The sequence below is a fragment of the Hoplias malabaricus genome, chromosome Y (assembly GCF_029633855.1).
Source record: "Hoplias malabaricus isolate fHopMal1 chromosome Y, fHopMal1.hap1, whole genome shotgun sequence".
Taxonomy (NCBI): Eukaryota; Metazoa; Chordata; class Actinopteri; order Characiformes; family Erythrinidae; genus Hoplias; species Hoplias malabaricus.
Window position 1 is genome coordinate 48,060,797 of NC_089820.1, and position 19,799 is coordinate 48,080,595.

General features: G+C 35.7%; 1 protein-coding gene across 1 annotated transcript; it reads left to right on the plus strand.

Annotated features, from left to right (window-relative positions):
* The first annotated feature begins 271 nt into the window (after window positions 1-271).
* Window positions 272-3,426, plus strand: LOC136677634 (C-type lectin domain family 4 member K-like). Its single transcript, XM_066655211.1, has 5 exons — window positions 272-382; window positions 926-1,141; window positions 1,918-2,063; window positions 2,426-2,532; window positions 3,016-3,426. Exons 1-5 carry the CDS (start codon window positions 304-306, stop codon window positions 3,155-3,157), a joined length of 690 nt encoding a protein of 229 aa, XP_066511308.1. The 5' UTR covers window positions 272-303; the 3' UTR covers window positions 3,158-3,426.
* The last annotated feature ends 16,373 nt before the right edge of the window (window positions 3,427-19,799 follow it).

The following is a 19,799-nucleotide window of genomic DNA, read 5'->3' on the forward strand; positions in this document are numbered from 1 at the left end:
CACAAAAACAAGGTATTCATTAGATCGGTTAGATTGTATACAAACCATATTGATCAGGGTATGACGGTTTGGAATTTTTAACAATATTTACATGCTAAATCAAAATCTTACGTCTTAAAAAGCTGAACGGTCCATGGTACTTTCTCTTTTAAATATAAGGAGACAAATACTGAGTGAGAAATAGATGAGTTGGCATAGGCACTTTCTAACCCACTTCCTGTCTTGTGAACAAATATGAATTCCATGGAAACCACATTCACTTTCTGTCTCTTTCACCAATGAACACAGAAGAGGAGAAAGAAGATGAAAAAGTCACAAGAAGATATATATGTGAATGGGGATTTTGTGAAGAAAAGAAGCAATAAAGACACTGTGATCTCAGGTAAACAAGTTACACAGTAAATGAAACAAGTCAGACAGTTATTTGAAGAGGTTTTAGATTTTCTATTAGATTTTATTTTTTTATATCTCTTGGTTTTGTTTAACTAAACTATTTGAGCCTTCTGCCTAAAAACTATATATCAGCCTTTACCTTTTTAGTATCACTGCTTGCCTATCAGTTGGCATCGGAAATAAATGGTATTTTTTCTATTTAAATATAAAGATACTGCCTAACAAATGAACAAAAAAATGCTTTAATTATTGATTCATTGATTCATTTTAAAAAGAGGATTCAAAAATTTTTATGGCTTAAGTTCTTCTTTAAAATTGTTTCATATAAGATATTTTGCAAGCTCTTATTTATTACAATTGAAAAAATCAGGTTAAATTCCATATGAAGTTTATTTTTCTTCTTCTTCTTCTTCTTCTTCTTCTTCTTATTATTATTATTATTATAATTATTATTGTCATTGTTTCCCAATTTTATTTGCAAAATGTCTTTGACTGCATTTGCTTAAGCATTTACCACTACTTCTTTTTCCAGTTTCCAAAGCAAACAACTCAGGAAGCAATCGTTACAGATTGGCTACAGTGTGTCTGGGGTTACTGTATGTTCTTCTGCTGACTGCCTTCACAGTCCTGTGTGTCAAATTCACTGCAGAAATAAAACAGTTACAAAGCAGTTATAAAAACCTGATTCTAGAAAGAGACCGGTTACTGAAAGAAAAAGAGGGGAACCTGAGTTTGGTTTCAGAAACTGGTAAGTACTTTGGAGGAACATATTTTGGGTGTAGGTTGGTCACATGAAAATAACTTCCAAAAGTGCTGAATGTTGTGTCCTGATATTAGAATAAATATTTATTTCTTTCTCTCTATTTTAGGGCAACATTTTATTATTTTTGACTTCAGTATATTATATTGTAGCCACATTAAAAGGTCCTTTGTCACAGAGGCTACTAATTTCCTTAACCAGTATATAATGCAGTATTGTACTTGTTTTGAATATTTTGGAGTCATAACATTTTTTCATTTTTTGTTGCGTGATTGTTTTCTAGTGGTACACGTCTGTATTGTAGTGCAGTGTGTCAAAGATTGTCATGTAATGATAGACAATAAAGTTTTGAATCTTGAATTATATTATCTCATGACCTCAATATATAATTTTAGGGCCTCAACAAATAATCTCATGGCCACAGTTTAATATCTCATGGCCTCAATATATTATTTATTGGTCTCAATATATTATATTGTATTGTGACCACAGTATAGTGACTCATGGCCACAATATATAATCTTGTAGCTGCAATATAATATCTCATGGCCTCAATATGTTATTTTGTGGCCTCAAGAATTATTTTGCGGCCACTCCTAATTAAAAACAACCCAATGTGACCTTAGGGACAATATATCATATAACCCATTCATTATGATAAACAAAGTGGTTGAAAAAGGGCACATTTGTATCAATTGATACATTAGTTTGCTGCAGCTGTGACAGTGCTAATGTTGCACAACTCAATTTCTCTTTATTTACAGAGATGAAAATTAACAAACCAGGTTGGAGATACTTTAACTCCAGCATATTCTACATCTCTAAAGAAAAGAAGAACTGGATTGAGAGCAGAAAGGACTGTATCGAGAGAGAAGCAGACATGGTGATCATTAACAGTCTAGAGGAACAGGTGAGCAAGAGTCAGAGAGAGAGAGAGAGAGAGAGAGAGAGAGAGAGAGAGAGAGTTGATGTGCACAAGAAAAACATAGTGTTACTTTTACTGTTATTAGCTTATCATTTTACATTTATTGTTATAACAACATTATCTTGTCTTATTGCCCATTCCTAATTAGAATAGCTTATCTCTAATAAGCTTCATGTGCACATGTGCAATTGTAGACAATTCAGTGAAAAATCTGCATACGAATAAATAAGTGTGGGTATGTGTGTGTGTGTGTGTGTGTGTGTGAGAGAGTGTGTGTGTGTGTGTGAGTGTGAGTGTGTGTGTATTTGTGTTGGCAGAATTTATAACCAGTTGTAATATCCCAACAGGACTTTGTTGACATGTTGAGAAGGGGTCAGATGGCTTGGATTGGTCTGACTGACCAAGATACAAAGGGGACCTGGAGATGGACAGATGGCTCAGCACTGATAACTAGGTGAGGGATCACTGGGCTCAGAGCTCACTAAGCTATGTGGAAAAGTTAGCTTTAACAGATTTAAGCTAAGGTTATTAAAGCACAATAACTAGCATACTCCATTTTCCATAATTACAAAATATATAACATGTGTTAAATTAAAAATGGACTTAAACTGAAAGTAATTAGCATTAAAAGTGAGCTCCCATTCACTTGTGACATTTTTCAGTAAAACTACAGAACATGTTTGTCTCAAAAAAAATTAAAGAGCACTGTACATCTTTATGGCATAGTATTTATTATCTATTGACAAAAGAAGATCCTGACACTTTTTGAAGACCTTCTGCAGCTTAGGATTATAGTTAGGTTAAGGGTTCACACTGCTTTGGAGTGATTTTAAACTGCAAATTGCAAATGCATCATGAAGTACTCTATATATAAACACACCCTAAATCTTGATATTGCTCTGATAAAACACTGCAGCTACTCTGATTTTGCTTCCAGGTTCTGGAAACAGAATGAACCCAATGGACCAGATGAACACTGTGCCATAACTGGTTTGGAGTCTAAGGCTATATGGAACTGGGCTGATTATCCCTGTAATAATTCATTTGTTTGGATCTGTCAAAAGAGAATATTTAGCTGAACTGCTGCATGTGGGCAAACAACTGTACAATTCAGTTTGGTTTGTTTGGTTTGTAAAAGTCCTGTCTATTTATAATGGGTATGTGGACATAGAATATTTCTTTGCTTTCTGTTAATGTAACTAAAGCGTGATTATAATACACATTTATGAATTTAACATATCCAATATGCTCTCTTGTTCCTGGGTCATATCTTCATATTGTATATCTGTGCTAACAAAGTATGTTTTATTTCTGGACTTTTGGCCAAGCACTGGATGGAGCTGTTATAATTTTTGCCAGTTCAGTAAATATCATTAAACCCCCAAGTGCTGTGTTTTCTTCAAATCCTTCCTCAAATTGATTCCAAGTCTACCGAATGGTGGAAACATGGTGAACATTTGCAGTTCCATTGCATTAAAAATTTAATCATAACATTGATCAAATTTGTTGTTGATTATTGATTCCAGGTAGGATCTGAAACCACTGTGACATTAATCAGGTTGATGTTTACAGAAGATTAATGAATGAATAACATGACAGTTATACAATGACAAAAATGTATTTGTGGTGTAAATGCTACTCTCTATTAAGCCCCTTAGAGCACCCCCCTACACAAACACAACCCAACATTGGGATGACCATGGTTGTCACCCTCTCGTCTCGTCCCGTCTGTTTTCCTGCTCTCAGCACATGGCTTTGTTTTGTTGTTGTTCTTAGCTCCGCCCTGGTTCCACCCTAGCCCCACCTTAGTCCTGCCTCTGTCTCGTTATTGTCTTCAGGTGTTTCTTGTTTGTTATTGTATTTAAGTCCCCTTCCCTCACTTCCTGGTATCGTTCATTGTTCCACGCTCATTGTTCTTCGTATTGTTCCTTGTTTCGTGTGCATTGTTCCCATGTTGTTCTCCGTACTGTTGGTTTCCAATTCTCGTCCCTAGTCCTGTTGTTTCTGGTTCCCGTTCTTAGTGTTTGCCCTCAAGTTCGTTTATGTTTGTTTTGTTAAGTTCTCGTAAATAAAGTCTGTGTTATTAGCGTTTGCGTCCGCCTCCGTCAGTCCGCACCCCTCGCCCCTAACCATGGTGTCTATGTTTAAAATTGCAGTATTGCATTATGGTGGAATTCTAAATATTTCAGGAAATATGTCAGGAAAAACAAATGTCAAGTTGACTTTGATTTTTTGATGAAGGTTCTCCATGTTCAGAAGCAACAGAAGGTTCTCCAGCAACTGAAACATATAAAAAAAAGATCATACAAAGTTATTGAAAGAATTAATAAAATATCCAGAGATTTGTTGCTGCTATTTGACACTAGATTCAGTTTTAATTGGTTAGGTTTAAACCATAGTCACAGTTTATAAGCCCAAAGGTTCTGAATATAGTGCCATTGTTTCACACTGCGGTTTGGGATTTTTGTTTGTTTGTTTTATTTTTTGCTTGACAGCTAAGAAGAGAAGTCTCAGTGAGCTGCATCACTGACCTAGAAAGTCTGCAGTCTCACCTTAAGTCTAATAGAAATGTTGAAAACAAAACTTTATTATATTCACTCCTATTCCTTAACTGGAATATGGCATCTGGTAAGGCATTAGAATAAATTTATGTATTATGTGTACAAATAAGATTTAAAGCATTTTTGTGTAACGTAATTCTAATTTAAAATTCAAACATTCTCTCATTCTTTTGTATTTTATAGTAACTGTTGCATAGTACTAAAATTACAACTGTCATTTTATTTAACAAAACTTATAAATGAAATTAAGTTTTTTTTATATTTTTATTATTAATGTGACCATTGTCATTCTCAATTACCATAAAATTAAAATTATACATTGCACAAAAATTCTATGCATTTCAGACCTACAGGGGTTAGACAATGAAACTGAAACACCTGTCATTTTAGTGTGGGAGGTTTCATGGCTAAATTGGACCAGCCTGGTGGCCAATCTTCATTAATTGCACATTGCACCAGAAAGACCATGTGCATCCAGTGGTTCAAACATTGTTTCCTGAAGGCAGTGCTGTGTATCAGAATGACAATGCACAAATACACACAGCAAGACTGCTGAAAGATTGGTTTGATGAACATGAAAGTGAAGTTGAACATTTCCCATGGCCTGGACAGTCACCAGATCTAAATATTATTAAGCCACTTTGGGGTGTTTTGGAGGAGTGAGTCAGGAAACGTTTTCCTCCACCAGCATCACATAGTGACCTGGCCACTATCCTGCAAGAAGAATGGCTTAAAATCCCTCTGACCACTGTGCAGGACTTCTATATGTCATTCCCAAGACAAATTGATGCTGTACTGGCCGCAAAAGGAGGCCCTACACCATACTAATAAATTATTGTGGTCTAAAACCAGGTATTTCAGTTTCATTGTGTAATCCCTGTATATGCAATGCTCTTATGCTAAATACCTTCCCCTTGCAAAAACAAGGTTCTATCTGCTCTCAAAATTGTTGTTTCACTTTCAGCTGCTCCTATGAATGGTTGCCACACTGGATCGATCAATCCCCACAGTCAACTTTGTACAGATTTTTCACTGAATGCACTTCCTCATTCCGCCCTTTTATTGCTTGGCCTTGGCACTAGGAGCACACTTGCCCACACAACACAAAGCAACTACTTACATGCAGGTGGTTCAGTCTTGCTCCATTTTGCTTTCTTTTGTATCATCCTCTGTAATTTTTCCAGTAGTTCGATAACTTGTATTTCATTGCTCCTGATTGTTGAGAACATGATATCTGCCCTTACATTGTTCCACCAAACATCTGAGTTCTTCATTTAGTCCCTCTACATGCTGTTCAATAGTCTTCACCCCCAACCAATCTCCTCTGGAAAACAAGACCATAGTATGGTCCCAAACATTACAACTCAAAAGCTCTAAGTGCTCCTTCATGGCCATCTTGTGCCTTTCCAAAAATGAAGCACCTAAAGAATAAACCAGTAGAAAAGCATGTGGTTCTATGCTGAGCATATCTATGCTTCTTCTGAGTTCCTGCTTTAGTTCTTCAGATGAGTCTTCTGCAGAGACCCAGTTCCAGCTTGGTGTGTCCACCACAGTGACTTTAATACCTGCAACTTTGTTGGTTTTCATGACACATGCTTGTGTTCGAGTCCCAGCACCAAAACATCCATGTTCAGAATGGTATTTCCACATGAACTCTTTCCTGCCCAACATCCTCCAAGCAATATTATCTTCAAATGAAGAGCTTCTGTTAAAGAAGAGATTGTTCTATATTTTGAAAAGCTGTTAAAGTTGCACCAGTTGTGAACACAGAGGAATAATTATTGACATTGCAGCTGATCACTAATTTTTTCAAGGTCCATCACTCCAGAAAATGCAGTTTGAGAATTGCAATAGGTCAATCCTAGCCTCTGACCTGCAGAGATATATAGTTGTGGGATTTATAAGTGTCTGGTTGACAACTGGTGATGCCCATGAAAGCTATTGGCTCCATAGGTCTTTGACATCAAAATATTTTTGTCAGTAATGGGTGCATCTTAAACTAGATTAAAGTATTATCTAATGTCAAGGGCTGAGGTCAGACACATCCCTGTAACAATTGTTTGTAATGTGTCTCTTATCCAGAGGTCATTATCTTAGGGGCCTTTATTGTTTATGCTATTTCCTTGATGGATATATAACCAAATTTCACTTGTCTATTAATTAATTATTAATAGATATTACTAATTAAGATATTAATAAATGTCTTTATATATTTATTTGCCTCTTTAAATAACTTAATTGTTATTAAATTATGCAGTTATTGGAGAAATTCACATCACCATCTGCATCAATACTGATTCTTATTAGACTGTGTGATTACCTATTAAATAGTTCTCAGTTCTTCACAGTTTTCTGTATTGTATTGGTTTTATTACTGTGACCAACCTATTGAAACCTAGCTACAACAATCATACTGACAGTATAGTGTCAGCATAAACTTTCACATCTCACAAGAATTTTTTATGGATTTTAAGACCTGCATATTAAGGTCAATTTGTTGAGTACACATTTCAATGTATATGCCTGAAAGCTTGATGACAGCAAACTGAGGTGAAAAATACTACTAAACTTACCTGTTGCAGTCTTTTCCAAAGCTGAAGCCCTTCACTTAAAATATTAGCCTTTACACAGATATCAGAATGCTATCAGCATGCTAGCTAATCAGATATCTATATCTATCAGCTAGCAGATATCACCAAATGATCGATAGACAATAGTTCTAAACATTAAAAAAAAATCTATCTCTTTTTGAGTTACACAGAGACGATTTTACCATGGCATAATGCCTCATAGTGTATCTTTGAATGAATCTGAGATTCTAAAGTTTCACACTAAGAGTGGAATAAAACAGGGAAGTGGAACTAAGAGGTTCATCCAAATTAGGAATTACAAACTTAGAGTGCAAAACTGAGTCATCACAATCTGTGGAAATGTATCATTTCTTGTCAGTAATGTGAAGGCTGGGCTACACACTGTGTGGTGATACATTACCATCCAGTAATAAGTTGGAGAGGCATGTATGATCCAAAACTAATTGATTGACATCAATACCTGACTTCAAATTCATTGTTGATACATACAGCCGGTCCAGACATTCCTGGGGCCCTAAGTAAATTTCTGATAAGGGGCTCTCTGACTTGAACTCTGTGAGGCAAGATGTGACCATTCTGTGACAGTTGCACAACTCTCCAGTAGTGCCCCCCCTACTTTTTTGGCTAATTCTGTAACAGCTGCAGCACTTAATGTGGAATAGAAGAAAAGCAGTCCAGGCACCTGTAACTGCTTCACTGCTTAAGGTGTAACGAAAACATCAAATATGCCGGTGTATATGAACTGAATCTTCGAAAAACACTTGGGAGAAACTACATCATTTTTTAATGTGGAATTGAACAGTAAGGAAATTTTAGAGTGTACTGGTGTGTTTGGGGAAGTTTAAACGAGTACCAGACAGGATAAAAACATCAGTATATGTTCACTTTTCTGCTTAAAAGTTTGGTTCATGATTCTGGAAAGCTGAGAGGCTTTTAAGGCACTGCAGAGCAGCTGTGCCATGCATGCCATCTCTAAATATATTCCCAAGAGTTTGTTCACCTAAGCAGCAGTAATATAATCTGGAAAGGCTCTGCATAGGTGTAGGATCAATTCTATTACCATTTGTTGGCATTAAGCAATGAGAACATTAGTGAGGGGAACATTGAACATTGGGAACTTGGGATGATATGTTGCTGTTCCATAGCATCCTATTACATTTCATGCTTTTCTCTGGAGATTATATCTTAATTAACAATGGGACCTCCTTAGTGTAGTATAATTAACTAATTCAAATGAGTGTCTATGTACATCTTTTACTTGTTAATTCCATACGTAGAATTGCCCTTCTTGGTAGAAAGTACATATCTACAACTTCTCCATCATGTCTGCTAACTTTCTAGAATGCACAAGTTCTCAAGTGCATGACAACAGTGGTAGTAGATTGCATGAGAGATAAAAGGACAGTTAATTCAGTTTCACAATTCTGCGGTTTCTGCAACATTACCCAAGGACAAACCAGACTTGCCCTTTGTTTAAAAAGTACAGTGCATAAGTTTATGTATAAACATGGTGCATATTCTGAAGCTGATTATCATAACACATTTCACTGTATTTTTTTGTTCTTTCTGTAAATGGGAAGGAACTTTGTTATTATACATATGTTTATAGATGGAATCACACATAAAACGTTCAAATGAATATCTTCATCTAAATATATGCCTCTACATAAAGCCAGGTTTAAAATAGGCTTCATAGCCCAGCGCTAGGTGATATACACCCCTTTAGAACAAGGTGATGTTAACTTCTACTTAGAGAAATTGCTCTAGGTTCTCCTCACTAATAGTAGGGGTCACTGTAACAACATCACCATGTACTCTATGTGAGTATCAATATTCCTCTGTGAGCTAAATGGAAGGTACCTATGAGTAAATCCATCTATATTTTGCAAACAGAGCTACAATGTAAACAAACACACAGATTTAATTTGTTAGCTAATGTATTCTTTGTAATATATGTAGAGTATAATAGTACAATTATATAGTACAATAGTATCAACCATTTTCATGTGGTAACAATACACAGATCAGCTTTAACATTGAAAACACTTCACTGGTTTCTACCCTTACTAATGATTTTACTAAAGCATCTAATAATGTAGTAGTCATTGGAGAACTGCAAAGTACACCTATATGTTCAGTGGTTCTGATAAAATGGACAATGAGTGTCTATTTATGTCTATTTTGTGTATAAAAGAGTGGCAGTGCTTCCTTTATTTTCAGATGCACTGCAACATTTGCATCCCATACTTTTCAAAATACTAAGGCAATGCACCACCACTTTCCCATTTTCTTCATAACACTTGCATCTCCATTTTGGGAGAAATTAAATGTCTATCTCTATTTGGGTGCAAGGCATTTCCCAAAGAGAAGAACATTCATTGGTTTACTTTATGTGTGGACAGCTGCAGATCACTGATCCAGTATTTATTTTATTTTATTTTATTTTAATGTGATACATGGCAAACCAACTTTGTCACCATGTATGTTGCTTTTCTAATATTGTCCATATTATTTGGTTGAGATAGGGTTAATTTGGGGGTAAATATGGGTTTAACTAACTCAAAAAAACAAGAAGACTGCTTAGAAACTTTATTGTTTATAGGCATAACTCTTAGTAATATATTATTATAGCCATTACATTATATAAACAAGTGAAGTTAATATAAAGTTAATTTGGTTGGTCAGTAGCCTAATTTTTGTTTTTAAAATGATTTTGATGTCCTGGCTCCTTTGCCCTGTGTTGGAGAATACAAATGCAGTGTCTTTTGTGAAGCACACACACAAACACAGCTGCTGTTCCAAAAACACCTGGACGGCAGGTGCAAACTCACAAGTGGAAGAGGCACACAAGGACACACACACACACACACACACACACACACATACTCTCTCACACACACACACACTCACACACACACAAACACCTTAATGTATATTTGGTGTATGATGCAATTGCAGAAGACACACAGCCTCAAACTGTGTCCAAAACAACCATGTCTCTGGAGAGACACATCCAAGTTCCTTAGAAGTTTATTTCCTTCACTTCACCCTATTTTCCACCCCAATAAATCAATTCCTGTCTCACACATCTTCAGTGTGTGTGTGTGTGTGTGTGCGAGGGTTTCAGTGACAACCTTGTAGTTCATAAAGACCAATTAGCTTCATCTGACTTTGTTAATTAAGGAAGAAGATTGATGGCAATGAGAGACAAAACTGTTGAAAAGAGTTGATAAAGACCTTGACTCCATTAAGGCTATCTTTTTCTTAAAATAAAAGTCTCATTATTGTAGACCCTTAGCTCTAAGGCCTGGAAAATACAAATCCCATTTCTGGAAAAGTTGGGTATTTCGTAAAATGAAATGTAAACAAGAATTGTTTGTTTTGTTGCAACCTGAAACTCTAGAGGAAGCCATGCATAAGTTCTAGTCAGAAATAAGCTCTCTGGGGCCAGGCTCATCTTAGATTGTCTAAAATACATTAAAAAGGTGATATAGTGTATGTTCTGCATATCATCCTTAGTTTTGGAAAAATGGAAATGAAAATGAAATGGAGCATCCAGATTTTCAGTATAATGTACAAAAGCCACCCTCTGTCAAGGTATTGTGTTGGGGGAGTTGAGGGGGGGGGGGGGGTGGGGGGGTCAACAGTGCAGTGGATGATCTGAATATGTGTGAAGATACAATTGCAGAGTCGTATTTTGGGATTATAGAGAGACACGTTTTCAAATAACCTGGTTAGTTCAGCAGAAAAATGCCTGGCCTCATTATACACACACTAAAAAACATAGCTTCATAGACAGAATATGTGTGTGCTTGACTGTCCTGCCAGTCCGTATATGTTTCCTCGTCTGAGGTTGTTAATCAGAACATAGTAGATCCCCAATTCTCAGTTGCTAATTTGTTGAATAGAGCTTGAAATATCCCCAACTCTTAACCACTATAGATGCTGATCAGAAATCAGTAATCCTCAGATCTGAGTTCTAAAGATAAACTCGGTGTAATGTATGATGTATTCTTCTATGCAGAATAAAATAAAACTTTTAAAAAAAATAAAAACTTTTTTGGTCATTTTTGTTTATATAACAGATGTAGTATCTTATATTATAATTGTATAGACAATATGTAATATATAGTTAGGTTTGTTTTCTTTTCATTTTCAAATATAATATAAGAGAATGAAGTTTTGAAATGGCATTTTATAGTGTATGCAGATGCAGCAGAAATCAGATTGGTGGAGGCAGCACATGGTAAAGCCACACAGTATCTGCCATATTTAGACATATGTTCATTTTTAGCAATGAACTTTTACAAAATGTTCACTCCAGTTGCGCATCTGGGACAATTTCTGAGAGCCTCTTAGCCCATATCTATTTTGAGGTGCTTTTGTGAATGCTACAGAGCCTCTTTAATCTTAGCCTCCAATCCTCACCTCAGCTGAGATCAATAGGCCACACAACCTTGTACGTTGACGGCATATAGCATCTCTTATATTGAAAAACATTATTCTACAATGTATACTGTGAGATCATACATTTTTAACATGTATGCATAAGCATCTCAAAACTTTAGAAATGCTTTAGTAAGAGTGAGTGAGAGAGAGAGAGAGAGAGAGAGAGAGAGAGAGAGAGAGAGAGAACGGTTGTTTCTGATTTGTGCTTCAATTGTTGTTGTGGAATAATAAGCATGGGTACATGAAGAGTGAGACAGGAAAAACAATAAACAATTTGACATCTCTAGGATGCAAACAGCATCTCTTCTCTCAAGCCTTTGGCTTCCATGGCTGCTTTCATTATGATCTGACTCAAAGCCTTGCTCTGTTTTGGGTTGGGAGGGGCAAGAGAGGGGAGCCTCTGAGATCCTGGGGCTAGATGTTGATTTGAAGAGAGCAAAGAAAGAGTAATAGCCTTTGATGTGAAGGAATAAAAGCTGCAGCTCCTCAGCTTTGAAGGCTGAATGTTAGGAAACTGCAGACTAATTGGTGGTGTAATCTCAGCGGATGGTAGGGCAACGGACCGAGCGACTTTCACTGGATTCCAAAGTGTACAGAGCTCAAAGCTCAGTGCATCAATTTAAGTGCATTTATTTGCTTTCTTTCTGCTTCTACATTTGGAAAGCAATTGCTCCTCAATCTGTATTCCAAAGTCAGAGCATGATCTTTGCAAAGCAAAAGAATTGGCCTGTGTACATTATATGAACATGAATCAATGAATATGATCTTTGTTTCGATTTATTATGGTTGGCAGATCATTTCATAGCAACTGTTACTAGGATGAAAAAGCATTAAACATGTAAACATTTTGAGGGCTTCACAAGTGTTGCAACTGTTTTTGATGTATCACACAGTGATAACATCTATGTGACCGTCCATGACCTTGCTCTCTGAACATAGCATGGTTTTCCCTTACCAATGTCTCAGTGCTTTGATATATCTGATATATGTATGTATGTGTATGATATATGTGTCAACTTATATAACAGAACTGAGTGGTTAATATTATCCCCCAAGCATGGTCATCTTGTCCAATAGCTTTGCATTAGCATATGGCTAGCCTTCAGCTTCCCAGCTATACTTTTATAATTATAAGTGCTACAAAGGGTTCTTTAAGCAATGACATAGAGAACCCCTTTTGGTTACATAAAGAACCTTGTTGTTTAGAAGATATGTGAGTGTGAGGAACCTGTTAAAGGTTTAAATATTCATCACTTGACCTTCTTCTTGACTTAACTTCTTTCCCTATTTAAATGTATTAGCTAAAATGGTTCTTTATGGAACCAAAATTGATTCTTATGGCATCGCTTAAAGAACTGTTTGTAGAACATTTATTTTTAAGAGTGTTTATAGCAGTGTGTGCCTGGGTGAGACCTAGATAGAGGGTGGAATTGGCAGTTAACTAAAACAGGCTAATTCTACTGTCAGTGTATTTTCAATGAGTTAAAACATAGCAGAGGTTATTCCATAAATCAATTCTAAAAACACTAAAAGAAACATCCTGTTTAATTCTAGAGAATGCAGACAGATTGGAAATTGCTCATATAAAGATGAGTTACAGCTGTTTTGGGTTATAGACTCACATAACTGCCATAAGATGAGCTCTGAAAAATATATAGATAGCATGCTTTATGTGTTTCATTGTCATTTGAAACAGTCCATTCATTGATCATACATAAAAGAAACACATTGTCCATTTTTTCAGCTTCAGTTACCATATAGATGCATTTTGTAGTTCTACAATTACAGACTGCAGTCTATTAGATGCCATTTATTTTCACTCTTTCATTTAATGATCAGGACATGCTGAGGACTACTAGAGACCAGGTTATTTAGGTGGTGGATCATTCTCAGTGAGTGGGCTTAGTGTTTAAAAACTCCAGCAGCACTGTTGTACCTGAGTAAGTCATAACAGTGCAACACCACAACAGAAATACTGCAAACAATGATTCACCATTTTCTGTGCTCTGAGGTTTTAGGTCTTAAACACTGAACAACAGAGTGAAAGGAGGTTAACAATGTATGCAGAGAAACAGATGGACTACCATATGTAGTCACAGAACTACAAAGTGCAAATATATAGCACATATAAGGTGGTGGTTTTAATGTTATGGCTGAATGTGTGCATACAGTGTTAAGCTTTATGAAATTCATGCTTGCTGTCAGAAAGAATGGTTTCCTATTTGTTTTCCGTATGCTTTTCCATTGCAGCAGAAAAGGAAAATATTTCATTTTAGACACCTTTTAATTATGAATATTTGACCTCAAAACAGAGAAACTGATTTTCAGCACAGTGTCAGCGTTCATATGTGTTTACTCCCCACACTGGAGCTAAAATTATGTTTCAACAAACAGAATTTGATGTTTTCTCCATCACACGCCCAGCCACAACTCATATTTACTTTAGCAGATCATACCTTTATGATGGAATGAATTATTAAGCATGCGAATCACATGAAAAAAATGCAAGCCAGCAACTCTCTCTTCTTTTTTCTGCTGCTGAAATATTGATTTGAGGTTTAACCAACAAATCCATCCTCCCGCTGCAATGGCTCAGCTCAGCAATGCACTCCAAAAACAGACATTTTGACTTTGAATTACTATTATTTTTATTGTTTGTTGTTGCTGCAACTCTCTTCATTTATTTTACCTTAAAGGAAACTGCTACTAAAATTCTGCTTCAGAAGGAATAGAAGAAGGGGAAAACATGCTATGTGCTCATGCCAGAGTCATTAAAAAGGTGACAGAGATGCAGAAGGTTGATCTTCGCTGGGAGAAAACTGAAGAGACAAAGAGGCTTTAAATGAGATGCTGTTGTGTTATTCCAGACCCCATTAAAGTTTCAGCACCCAGCACATTTCCATGAATGGCATTATTCAAATTATGCAAAGTCACATCAGTCTGCCTTCTTGGTGATGCAGAGTCCTTAACACAACAATGACATTGGTGAAATTCATTCTAAATAAGGGGGACTCTGCAATGTTAGGCATTTCCTTGTTTGCTTATGTGACATTCTGTAGTAATTCGACTGGGTTATTCTGTAGCTACACTTACAATATCCAAAATAATGCTGCTGATACAGGGTTCCCTATAGGAAATGTTACTTTCAACTCTTTTAAATCTAGTGCCAGCGGAACAGCTGTGCACTCATGTGTACATGTGAGTTCTGTCTTTATTGTTGGATGCACCACAATAATTTCAGTTTTTGTGCATGCATTTAAATCAACATTATTAGCATATTATGAAGTCCGTATCTGAATAAAAAAAGTGTCAACATACAACTCATTCACTAGTCCAACACCCAGTTAATGTATATTCAAAAACAAAATTTGTATGTAGAGTACCATCCACACAAAGGTCATTTTCACAAGTCTGTTCTAAAGATACAGTCTGTTCGAATCTACAGGACAAAGAGAGGTTGGAAGATGCTTGTGTAAAGATGAATTATGGCTGTTTTTGGCACACTGAATCACATAAATGTCATTCAGGTCTCAGAGGACAAAAGGGAAGAAAAATATAGGATGTGAGCCCTTTAAGGCATTGTGTTGTTAAAGGATAATAGTCCATTAAATCACAGAAATAGCCTTAAGGATTTTAAACATTTCTAAGAGCTTTATATCCAAGCCCTGTAGGAAGGATCTACAAATATGAATCAGGCTTTTTCAGAATATATGACACTGTCTATGTTTATTTCCATGGTCTAAAAATATTACTCACTGGCAAATATCATAATTGATGTTAGTTAATGTTATGAATTCATTGGTTGCATCAGAGTGTGTTTTTATTACATAGTTATCTCAAATTAAGGACAAATTTACACATATTCCATATTAAAAATATATTAAAACTATAATAAATACATTTTGAAATATATGCCCTACCTTTGTGGATTGCTGAGAAGCCCAAAGTGTGTGAAACCATGTTAAATTTATAATAATAAAAATGTATAAACAAAAAAAACTGGCTGTAGAATTAGTGAAACAGGTCTAGCTTTATTGATGAGGCTCTGATTGAGTTGGTTCAGATGAAGGCCCGTCTGCTAGCACTCTCTCATTAGAATCACAGTGGCAGGGAACCAAATAATGTAACCTGGCAACAGAATAGTTTCTACAGACATAATACATGTCCATCTCAGTGGTAATTTCACTCACAGTGAGGTATTGTGCTAGACATATGACTGGTCCTAATCATCTCTTTCCACCAAAGAACTCTTTCAGTTCTGATTCAGTCTGTTTGCAAGATATTCTTTGGCTCTGTCTCAAACTATCCTCAAAGGCCATATGGAGTAGCTTCTCTGCAAACAGAGCTTCTTTCTGATGTGTCACAATGTAAAACTTTGTCAAGTTCACATGAGCTTGGTGATAAAGTCTGTTATGCACAAAATACATTACTGTGCAGAAGTCTTAGGAACTTAAGATAATTATTTATATTTAAACTAATGTCTTCTCAGTAACCGTGGTGCTTGTATAAAGTTATATATAATCACAGTAAATAGAAAATATATATTAATATTAAACAAATAAAAAATAAAAGATAGTTTTGATTTTTTTTTACTATAAAGTAGTAGGTGAGAGTGAGTTTGAAGAACAATGTTTTGTTCAGATTCTCCTTGATTGCATGAATTTGTTAAATCAAAAGCACACATTATTTAAAAGTCATTATTTATTACTGGTAAAACTAAGTATTGGACGATAATCTCAAATAATACGGCCTGCCACGAGGAAAAATTAAACCAACACATTTACACACAGAATATCACACTCACTGGAATAATGTTATTTGGTTTTATTCTAATTTTGGGTGTTATTTGTTGATTTTATGTTTGTTTTTTAGCAAATAAACACAAAAAATTAATTGTAACTCAAGGCATTTTACTTCCACAAAATACTTTACCTGTATTAAAGGTTCTAATGAATGATCTCTCATTAATTTATTTATTCATTTCATATTCTATAACTGTTTCATCCTGTTCAGGGTTTTGTTACATCCTGAGCGTACCCTGAATAATTTTGCGCAAGGCAGGAATGCACCCTTGACAGGGCACCTGTCCATCACACGCTCTTCAACACACTATTACACTTAGAAACATTTTGTACAGTCAATCAACCTACCAGCCTGTGTTTTTGGATTCTGGGAGGAAACCAGAGCACCTGGAGGAAACCAACATACACACATGGAGAACACATCATACTCCTCACAGACAGTGACCCAAAGCAACACACACACACATTGGGCTGTGGAACAATGAATCTGCATTTTTTTGCATCCTGAATCGTCTTTCAGTACCTTTGAGATGACCTGCAGTGGAGTTTGTGATCCATTAACCATCCAACATCCCTACTTCACCTCACTAATCTTATTGCCTAGATGCAATCAGATCCTCACTTTAATGTTCCAATGTATAGTGTAAAGCCTTCCCAGATAAGTAGAACCTGTTATTACAGCAGAGTGGGGGAACAAACTCCTTGTCCGTACCATAAATTCCAAAATATTCTTTGTATGAGCAAATGTTCACGAGGTTTAGGACATGTACTAGTTGAAAATATTTTAAAGGAGTAAAGGGCGGCTTCAGTATCACACACTGCATAGTAAATGTCCATCTTTTCTGTTGTTGTTTAGTACCATAATGATCTGGAGCATTTATGGCCTAACCTATGGCCCTAATAAAGTCTATAAGCTTCATTCTGTGATGAGTTATACACTAGACCTCATACACTGTGCCAGTTTATATTGAGATACAAGCTCTTAATATGATTAAACACTAGAACTGAGCAAAACATTTATAGAAATTAATGTCTGCAAATAATAGTTATACTATTCAATATTGTGAACAACCATGTTTCCTAAAGTGTTAGGACATTTGGCAAAATGTTAACAAAAAAATAAGGCAGTAATATGCACATAACTTAAATGCAATATATAATACAAAATAATACAACACTATCAAATGGTGAAACTAAGATATTTTACTGTTTTCAAAAAAATATACAGTACTGTGCAGAAGTCTTAGACACCTAAGGTAATTATATATTTAAACTAATGTCTTCTCAGTAAGTGTGGTGATTATATAAAGTCAAATATAATGACAGTAAATACAAAAAAATTATATATTTTTTTTTTTTCTATAATGTAGTAGGTGTGAGTGAGTTTGAAGAAAATTGTTTTGTTCAGATTCTCCTTGACTGAATGAATTTGTTAAATCAACAGCACACATTATTTAAAATCAGTATTTATTACCGGTAAAACTAGGTATTGGATGATAACATACGGAATGCCACGAGGAGAGATTAGTTAAACCAACACATTCACACACAGAATATCACACTCACTGGAATAATGTTATTTGGTTTTATTCTAATGTTGGGCATTGTTTGTTTGTTTGTTTGTTTTTAGCAAATAAACACTCACTGCTTAGATAAATAGCTTTTTAAATCTCATAATCTCTGGTGCCTAAAAGTTTTGCACAGTACTGTATGCCCATTTAAAATGAGATGCCAGCAATATGTTTCCAAAAGGTGAGGAGAGTGGCATTCTGACCACTGTGATGCATTACTTCTTCTTTTAAGAGCTTCTTTTCCGCTGCTGTTGTGCTGAAAATAACAGGTTTTCCATTCTTGTATAATATATAATTTCGACTGCTCAACAATCCAGGGTTTCATTTGTCATATTTTCCATTTCATAATACACAAAATGATTCCAATGGATGACAGGTCTCTATATCATGCACTCCAAATGATTTCAGGCTATTGTCTTGCTGAATTAAGCAAGGCCTACCCGGAAAATTACGTCACCTGAATGGCAGCATACATGGCTCCAAAACCTGTATATATCATTTGAATTATTTCAGCCTTCACAGATATGCAAGTCATATTTGCTATGTCTACTAATGCACCCCTGTGCCATCAGAGATGTTGGTTTTTGAACTACGCACTGATTACAAGATGGATAGTCCCTCACAACATTCTTTTTTTTTTTTTTTGTCTGACCACAGGACACTTTTCTACTACACCCCAGTCCATATTAAATTAAATGGGGCCCAGAGAAGAGAGGGGCATTTCTGGAATTTATTTATATATTGTATGTGGCTTTTGCAGCTTTTTTTCAACATGTCTCTGGCGTCAAGTTGAAAATTAGCACAAATTTTCATAAACAATAAAACATCAATTTTTTTTTGCCATTTGTTACGTTGTCTTAGTTCTATTTTCTAATAAATCTATAGTTTATATCATTTAAACATTTACACATTCTGTTTTTACTGATTTGCTGTGTGTCCTGACTTACTTGGGACTAAGGCTGTAATTACTGGTACTATTTTGATATATTCACTGTGTAGGTAAATAATGGGAAACAAATAATGTGGCTGTAAAGAATTGCTATGTTATTACATATTATATGTAATGCAAGGTGACCTTGGTAATATTGACACAGCGAATAAACATTAGCTCATTGCATTTATGATGTAATGTGGTTTCATAGGCCACAACATGGTGGGAATATCAGATTAAGAAATCACACAAACACACACACACACACACACACACACACACACACACTATAATCATGTAAGCTAAAGACATAAGCTAGGAAGCTAATGTGAACATTATTATTGTACAAACAGAAGCTTTGCTTCATGTCAGCACAACTAGTTGCTGGGCTTAGAAGAAAGTAGCATAGCAAATGCAGGTTGTTCTCTCAAGGCAAAGAATTCAAGCTTTGTCAGTGTAAATAAAAATTGTTTTGCAGCCATACACTCACACTGTATATTGTATACTGTCTGTAGTACTACAATGAAAGAGTTTAGTCCTTCTGTTTCTCTGAATACTTTTTCTACCACTTTCACACTGTTCAAATATGATTTGGCTAGTGGATCATTCTCAGTGCTGCAGTGACACTGACATGGTGGTGGTGGTGTTTTAGGGTGTGTAGCACTGGTATAAATGGATCAGACAAAGCAGTGCTACTTGAGTGTCCACTCATTTTCCACTCTATTAGACACACCTCTATTGGTCCACTTTGTAGATATGAAGACTGTAGCTCATCTGTGTGACAGTGGACTCTAGACACTGTTGACTTGATTGTTT